The sequence below is a fragment of the Diorhabda sublineata genome, chromosome 6 (assembly GCF_026230105.1).
Source record: "Diorhabda sublineata isolate icDioSubl1.1 chromosome 6, icDioSubl1.1, whole genome shotgun sequence".
Lineage (NCBI taxonomy): Eukaryota > Metazoa > Arthropoda > Insecta > Coleoptera > Chrysomelidae > Diorhabda > Diorhabda sublineata.
The window spans coordinates 9,116,356-9,124,975 of NC_079479.1; the positions used below are offsets into that span (position 1 = coordinate 9,116,356).

The 8,620-nt window shown below is 30.7% G+C and overlaps 2 protein-coding genes across 2 annotated transcripts; one reads left to right on the forward strand and one right to left on the reverse strand.

The window, feature by feature from the left end:
- Positions 1–64: 64 nt before the first annotated feature.
- On the forward strand, positions 65–4,793 carry LOC130446060 (leucine-rich repeat-containing protein 47-like). Its single transcript, XM_056782078.1, has 5 exons — positions 65–1,058; positions 2,369–2,607; positions 3,424–3,603; positions 3,726–3,995; positions 4,491–4,793. Exons 1-5 carry the CDS (start codon positions 452–454, stop codon positions 4,722–4,724), a joined length of 1,530 nt encoding a protein of 509 aa, XP_056638056.1. The 5' UTR covers positions 65–451; the 3' UTR covers positions 4,725–4,793.
- Positions 4,660–8,583, reverse strand: LOC130446061 (CDP-diacylglycerol--inositol 3-phosphatidyltransferase). The gene is made up of 5 exons (XM_056782079.1): positions 8,410–8,583; positions 8,230–8,350; positions 7,323–7,490; positions 7,093–7,256; positions 4,660–6,149 (listed from the first exon to the last, which is right to left on the reverse strand). The coding sequence occupies exons 1-5, from the start codon at positions 8,450–8,452 to the stop codon at positions 5,992–5,994; spliced, it is 654 nt and encodes a 217-aa protein (XP_056638057.1). The 5' UTR covers positions 8,453–8,583; the 3' UTR covers positions 4,660–5,991.
- Positions 8,584–8,620: the final 37 nt, after the last annotated feature.

The following is an 8,620-nucleotide window of genomic DNA, read 5'->3' on the forward strand; positions in this document are numbered from 1 at the left end:
TATTTCACGTATTCTCCAATAGATGGCGAAAATACGAAAACCAGTTTTTTTTATTCGAAAGGTTGGTCAAACTAGTACCTGTTATTTGAACTACTGCATTATTTATACCAATTCTAATTTCACAAAAATTGTACAGAATTCAAAATCCCAAGAAATAAGATGGCTCATTGATAATGTTTTTATGAATAACGTTTTATTCTGTTTCTTGCAGGACAAGATAAAACAAAATAGTTTAACTTAGCTATTTTATATTTTGAGGTGTAGGCGTAACGACTGTAACAGTAATTTTGAACTACAGCGATTAAATATCAGTTTTGCCTATTTTTGATACGTTTTAATTTACAGAATCCTATATATTTCTCAGATTTTGTTGAAGTGTTTAATACTTTTTTGAAGTTAATGTAAAAATTTATAGTTTACTTTTCGAGGAATATATATAACCTATAAAAACATGTGGCCGGAGATTGATAAAGTTGAAAAGGAAAATCGACATGAAATTATTTTATCAGGAAAGGAAATTAGTTCCAGAATAACTAAAGATGGACTAGATCACAAACTTTTTACACTAAATTTTTTAAATTATTTGAATATACACGAAACAGAACTGTCTGAAATTCCGGATGCCATAAGTAATTTATGTAATTTACAAACTTTGGTACTGCATTCCAACAAATTGGAGGAAATTAATGTGAACGTATCGAAATTAAATAAACTTAAAATCTTAGATTTATCTAGAAACTTTCTGAAATGCATTCCAGAAAGTTTTTCTAATCTACCGTTAGTTACGTTGAATTTAAATAGTAATCAGTTGAATTGTTTTCCTGTATTCACAAATGCTGTGAAATTGACGGTTCTAGATCTATCCAATAATAATTTAAAACATTTTCCAATTTGCTCCAAAGAAATGGTCAACTTAACGGAATTGAAGTTACAAGGAAACGAAATAGAAGAAATAGCACACAACATAAACATTTTACCCGCTTTAAAATTACTAGATATAAGTAATAATAAGTTGAAGACACTTCCTGGGGAGCTAGCAGATTGTCTCAAATTAAAAGGTAAAGTATAAACAATTATTCTGTTTAACCTTGATGTTGAGTATAATCACTATTAAGGAACAGACTTTAGTTGAATTCAAAAAAATTATTTTCATACAAACAAGTTTCATTACCATTTTGAGCTTTATCAAAACACTACCACTACCTAACTCTTACAATTAAAATTGACTGAAAGTAAACTAAATCTTTAAAGGCGTTAACTAACTCAATACATAGGTTGGACAATGTAATTCTGAGCATTGGAGCAGTGATAACTTAATATGAATATCAGTTCCATAAATTCATACTTAATAATATTCTTTCCAAATTATAATCTTTTATTACGGATTCTAAATGTTTTATCATATAACAAATCGACAGCAATGGGTAAATACGTATATTGCATTCCAATGAGGCTCATTGGTTTGTATTCCAATGAGACTCATTGCTATTCTACATTCATGGCTTCAAAACGAAAAATGAACAAGTATTGGCAGGAATATATGATCCTGGAACCAATTCCACTAAATGGTTTCAGAACCTTTTATTTTCCAGTGAGAAACATATGTTATTTGGACAAGCAACTATATCAATGCGAAGATATTTATTTTGATAACAGAGGAATCCTCCAAGCACTTGCCTCTTAATTTAGCTAGTATGGGATTGTACCCAATCTTTGAACTAACTGGGAGCAAACAATAAAGAGTGATGTGGATACCTAGTCATCCTTTGATAGGACCACAACCTTTTGTAGGTCTATTAAGTTATGGTTATAAAACAATAGAAAACAAGAAGAAATTAGAAACATGGAGTAAGATCCTAGGTCTGAAACAATTGAAGACATTTCTTTCTTATTCTACCAACTGGTCCCAAACGGCTGTTTTATTGAGTTAAGAAAAGTTACTGCTATGCTCACTGATGAACTAACATCTGAAGAAAATCGGAGCAAATCCCGATAGCTCTTGTTATCTCTATAACAAAATTGTCGAAGACCTCTTCTGTGAGTATGTGGTTGTCTATAGACAAAGGCTACGGTTTTTATATTAAAGCTTCTTAAAGCCAGAAGTGAAAGGCCTCATATCCTTCAGAGAGGTAGCAAAGTCGTTTTTACCTAACTGGTAAACCAACAGATCCACGTCCTTTACATCCCATCTCATTTAATCTAATTAATGGTATGTTTTCATTATTTTTCTATTATGTAGAATTTGGAAAAGACTCAGGATTTCTAATAATACTGATATTGTTACCCAAAACAAGATGAATATAATGAAAAACATTAAATATTTTTTCAGTTATACAAATATTTGTAAAATTTGCTAATTTGCTTTCAGATTTAAATTTGAAATCAAATCCAATATTGGATAGAAGACTGATGAAATTAATCGATCAATGTAGAACAAAACAAGTTTTGGATTATGTGAAACAACATTGTCCAAAGGTCGTTACAATTGAAAATGCTGGGAATACAAAGAAAAAAACCAAAACTAAACAGAATCATGATGTTGAAGAAGAATCTTCGATCGATTACAAGTATAATATAAACGTTAAGGCCGCAACAGATGAGTTCAAGGTAAGATTTCATTTATTCTTTGAAATATAAATTTGTTTTTGAATATTAATATTTATTTTAATGGTAAGTTTTTAAACAAATATATGTTGACACTGATTTGACATCAAGCAACATAAAAAATTCTACACTCCCTAGTATATAGACTTTGTATAATTTTTGAAGCTATTTGTGAATTTATCGAGATTTTCATTTTAAATCGAACAACCATTAACTAGGTTACAACTAGAAATAAATAAAAAAGTTACACAAAATCAACTCAAGTTATTTGAAATGTTTTCAAAAAATGAATATATATGTAAGGTGGTGTTTGTTACTCCTATTTTGAGAACTATAGATTGTTAAAGTTTTTAAATACAAATAAGGAATAACTACTTCTAAATATTCTTGCCGAATTAATAACTCCAAATTTTTATTAGAAAACGGTTGCTCCAAAAGCTGAGCTATCTTTAGCAGATTATTTTCTAAGTATCTTCCTGGTGTTATTGTGTAATCAAAAAATAATAGTCACCCCTAGTTTATTATAAATAATGCTACAAGTAAAGTTGACAGAATTTTTTCACATTTTAATTTGAATGGCTTTTCATTGTCTTTGATTTTTGTTTTCTCAAGAAAGTTTGTTGTTGAATATTCCTACTGTAAAAAACGATGATTCGTCAGATCTTGAGGGGTTTTTCAAATTATCAAAAAAAGAAAAATAAAATAATGCATGTATATATACGAGATTAAAAGAATGAGCTTTGAGAATATTTGAAATGATATAGAGAACGGGCAAAATTAAATATAACTACATGTTTCAAATAATTTAATATATTTCAGGTACTGATAATGGATAGTGTAAAATCTGTAAGGGAGCATTTTGTAGCATGCATAGTGGATAATGTTTCATTTACTGAAGATACATTCAAAAAATTTATTCAATTACAAAATAGATTACATGATACAGTATGTGAAAAAAGGAATTTGGCAACTATAGCTACACACGATTTCAACAAATTGGTATGATTAATCGCTTTTTATTTTAGATATTACCAACTTAAGATGAATTTATATGAAAATTTTTGAATTTTGTGGTAGGAATATAATATTTATAAAATTGTGTAATTGTTTCAATGTTTTAGCCTCCAGGAAATCTAACCTATAAAACTGCCTTACCTTCAGAACTAATGATAAAACCATTGAATAGAGCAACTGTAATGACTGGAGCTGACCTCTTCTCTAAATTGCAAACGGAAGCTAATAACTTGAGAAAAGAAAAGAAAAGGAACACTTACAGCGGGATTCACAAATTTTTGTACCTCATCGAAAGAAAACCCGAATATCCTTGTTTAGTGAATTCGAAAGCAGAAGTTATATCATTTCCTCCCATCACTAACTCGGACATTAGTAAAGTAATCCATTATTTTTGGTACTTTTGTTTAAAATCCAGCATCATTCAAAATAATATCACAATAATGAACCAAACAACGCATTTGGTATCACTCATTATACTGAATAGCAACACTTTGTGCGTATTGGTTCGTTATTGTAATTGCAAGTAGTTTAAATTGAATTTTCAATTTCTTTAAAAACTTTTATGAATATTTGGCATTATAACCAAACTCATTGGAATATAAAATGTGATTTTGCAAGAATAGTAGAATGAAAAATTAATCTATTTTTTGGTTAGGTTAACTGTAGCTTCGATTAGATGAGAATTACTATAGCTTCGATTAAATTAAGTTTACTTCAGCTTCGATTAGGTTATGTTTACTATAACTTCGATTAGGTTATATTTACTTCAGCTTCGATTAGGTTATGTTTACTTTAACTTCGATTAATTTAGGTTTACTTTAGCTTCAAATAGGTTATGTTTACTTTAACTTCAATTAGGCTACTGTTTTCAGATAGAAGTTACAACAACTAAAATATTCTTGGAAGTCACCAGCTCTGCGTCCATTCATATCTGCAAAACAGTATTAAGTACTATCCTCAAGGACATGGTTTTGTTATTTGAAAAGGATATTGAAGTTCAACAAGTGAAGACAGTCGATCAGTCCGAACAGCTCAAAGTCGTTTATCCATCAAAAACTGATCTTATATTTGAAAAGGATGTTCCTATAAAGGTAAATAGAAAATAAATGGAACGAATAATGATTCTCTTCCAATCTGTATTCTTAAATTAAACATTTTTGTTACTACAATTTTCACTTGCGATTTTATATTTTTCCTTAGTTTCCCCTTTTCCTTCTGGTAAGAACTTACCAAGTCATATTTCTTGATTGGAGTAAAAGAATTGGAAAAGAAACTTGGAATAGAAAACAAAAACACAAAGTAAATATTTGGGATAGCTCCATCTTGGCACAAAATAAACCCCGCAGAGGAATTTTTCCTACATCAGGGCTAAAGCTAATAAATCCCTACCACGAATTAAGTCCTTTTCATATCACAAATAAGATAAAAAAAAAACATCTCTCACCAATGAACCCATTTTTCGTGTAGCTCAACGGTCTACTCGCAAGGCAGGCTCGGTAAAGAATAGACATGGATGGACCACACCAAACAACTGCTCCAACTAAACAGGCGCGGAATTCGACCACCATGGACGTTACAGACGATCCGGAGTGCCATTGGTGCATGGAGGAGAATGAAATCTTAAACCGCGTCATCTGTGAGTGCCTAGCACTCATATGAGCGCGGTTAAAACACTCACAGCTCGCCTAATGACATAAAAGGTTCACAAAGCGCCTGATCGGCTTCTCAAAGGATGTCGGCTTTGGTAGAATCAAGTGGGGCTACAATTAACTATGAACGATGAATAATATTTTTTCAACTCTTTAGTTGAAAGACTCCAAAAACAGTAGTCAAAATTTATTTTTCTTTGCGATGTGCCAATTCTTGGTACGACCAAAAGTGTTGTTCTAACAGCTCTCAGTAGTCTACTTACAAAGCTGGAATTAAGAACGATCCAGAATGCTGCTGGTGCATAAAGAAAGAAGAATGCATGTCACGAGTACCCAGCACTCAGACGAGCTTTTAACACTACTATGTGTCCAGTGACAATAAAAGTTTTAAACCAAGTTGTTGATTAGTTTTCCAACATCAATTTTGCTCTGTATTGGAGCATTTTGTTTCTTTTACAAAGACTTGGAGCTTCTCTGTATTGGATATCAACATCTTTCAATATCATTTAATAACAAAATGAATCTCAAATTCAATAATAAGTGAAACCGATGAATAATTTAGTTTTCACAATATCTTATATTGTTTTTGAATATATATTGGTCAGCGGGAGAAGAATTCTTCAACTACTAGCTTGTACTTAATACTATGTTAGACTAGAATTTCACAAAACATATACGACTAATGAAGATATTCAAGGAGACAATAAATATGTCTGTGTTTTTATTAAAATGCTTTCTTCGACAACTTCTTTCTCTCGTTTACATCGATGATTGCCAAATTTTTTGACGCAACAATGCAGTGCAAAAGTGAAATTCCAGTTTTCAAAAAACATATGGGTGCAGAGAGGAAAAGTATTATTTTGAATAGTCCCAGACCTACAACTGAAAATACAAGTTATTTAGTAAATCATAATTTTGAAAATTTATACAAAAAAACAAAGATTTATAAACATAATATATATACAATGTGTACATAAAATAGAATAACTTCTATCAAGTTTATACTAAAAAAATAGATTTAACGACATATGTAAAGTGTCCAAAGTATATGACTAATAGTAGGGGAGCCCTAGAGGGGATTTTGGAATCTAGGAGGGTACCTCGCCTATTGATAAGTATCTCCAGTCAATATGAGCCCTTAAAATAAGTCGGAGCGCTCAAGGTGCCCCTACAGATCAATCTGATTACATCTTAAAGTTATATTAAGATAAGAGAGATTAATAATTGTATGTAAGGAGTCCCAATGTCACTTATCTAAAGATTTAATCATAATCTAAGGTATGAGAGGGTAATAAAATTGCAAAAAAGTATATTTCTACTATTTTTTCTTATTTTTTAAGAAAGAATGTTAGAATAACAAATTATATATCTATATGATAATTTTTACAACCCGATAGTGATAAAAAAATTACTAATAAAGATCCAAGCATATAGCTGGGTTAAAACATATATTCCCCCCTCTGTCCCTTTCACTTTTCCCTTATTTCTTTCTGACTCCTACATCTTCCCCACTCGAGGTGCGCTCCACAAGCAAATCAAAAATTGTGTTTTTGGTAAATCAAATAAGAGAAAATTGAAATGTTGCTATGAGAAATTCTCAAACTCAGATATTATTATCATGCTGACCAATATGGCATATCTACAACCATAGAGTAGACATTTCCTAATCGGCCCAATGATCTTAAAAAAATCTTCACAAGGGCTCCTTGGACTTATATTCTAACTAAAATTTTTCTTAAAACTTAACTGTTATTGGTGACATTTACACGTTTAGTAAAATAGCTGTTTTCACAATTTGGGTTTTCAATAACAATATAATACTTACCAATTGGTCCTTCGGTGAAGTGAAGAAGGTACAGCGAAGCATAAAATGCTTCGTTACCTGCACACATTAGAAACAACACAGTTTTATTTGTATAATATAAATTCATAATGGGATTTTCTGACATGTCAACAAATTTGTGACTACTTTTTCCTTGCAATACAGATCTGAAAATAAAGATAAAACAATTTGGAAAATATTGATAATTCAAAAAAAAATAAAAGAATATTTACGTGTGTAAAAATATCCAGTGGCACGCAACGTCAATACACATAGACATAATAAATAAAAAGCTATATTTTGGATAAAAATGAGCTAGCACAGTTACCAATCCCATAGTTCCACAACGATCGGTTAGTTGATCTAGCATTGCACCAAACTTGGTACTTTGATCAAAATGTCTGGAAAAAGGAATTCTATCAATAACATTCATGCATCATTTTCTGAAATTTGGTGTATACTTTGAAATACGAGGGTCGTTTAAAAAAATGTACTGCCCATCTATTTTTCAACATAGTCTCATTTTATGTCTTTACCCTTATCCATCGATGGTCTAACTGCGATAACGTCCTCGTCTGATGATAATCTTTCTCTTGAAAGTGAAACTTTGAGGTAAGCAAAGAAGAAAAAAATCGTTGGGGCAGATTGGGTGGGTGGTCAATCAATTGGAAATGTAAGTTGTAAATTTTAGCTATGGCAATCACAGGAGTGTGTTGTCCTAATGGCAAAGCACTTTTTTCCTCAAATGCTGTAATTTTGTTGCAATTTCTCCCTTCATCTTATGAAACAACCACACAATCCCATAAGTATTCCAAAAAATTTTACTTTAGAGCAGATCACATATATCATCTCGTTTTGGCCAGTAAAATGAGAGGGATAGTCCTATCGGATCAAGAAATTTTACTGTTATGTCTCCATCTTCTTTCGCGACATTTGTTATTATTTTTTCATCCGAAAAAGAAAGTGCAATTTGTCTTTTCTGATATATGTGGTGTAAATTATTTCATAATACACAATAATAATAATAAATATTTAGTGTGAGCTGTTTTTGGCAATCTCTTATTAGATAAAACATTTTTTACTAATTTAATTACATTATTGATCAATTTGTCTCAAGATATTTTTAAGATGAAATAATACCTGGCAGCATGACCATCAAAAGCATCTAATAGGGCTGATACTACGTAACAAGTACAGGCTATAACATAGTTAGTAGGCATGAAATAAAATGAAATTATTGCCAAAACAATTCTTGCATATCCTAAAAAATAATAAAAACCGCATAAAAGTATATAAAATGATAAATACAACTTTACAAACCTATTATGTTTGGTACGAATGTGAAAATATTTTCTTCGGTCATTCTGAAAGTGAAAGAATTATGAATTACTTTAAAAAACTTTATCTACTGTGTTTACTTCAATACACTTTAAAATCTGATTATCTACTGCTTTCTGATAATATTTGACATATTTCAAAATTTTTACAAGCACTGGATTTTTTCTTCTTTTAGATGGCCTTCTAGATGGCG

Coding starts and splice junctions, on each gene's coding strand:
- LOC130446060 (XM_056782078.1), top strand. CDS start 452: ATGTGGCCGGAGATTGATAAAGTTGAAAAGGAAAATCGACATGAAATT. Junction 1,059..2,368: donor AGATTGTCTCAAATTAAAAG/GTAAAGTATAAA, acceptor ATTTGCTTTCAG/ATTTAAATTTGAAATCAAAT. Junction 2,608..3,423: donor CCGCAACAGATGAGTTCAAG/GTAAGATTTCAT, acceptor AATATATTTCAG/GTACTGATAATGGATAGTGT.
- LOC130446061 (XM_056782079.1), bottom strand. CDS start 8,452: ATGACCGAAGAAAATATTTTCACATTCGTACCAAACATAATAG. Junction 8,351..8,409: donor ATTCGTACCAAACATAATAG/GTTTGTAAAGTT, acceptor ATTATTTTTTAG/GATATGCAAGAATTGTTTTG. Junction 7,491..8,229: donor TTTGATGGTCATGCTGCCAG/GTATTATTTCAT, acceptor TCCTTTTTCCAG/ACATTTTGATCAAAGTACCA.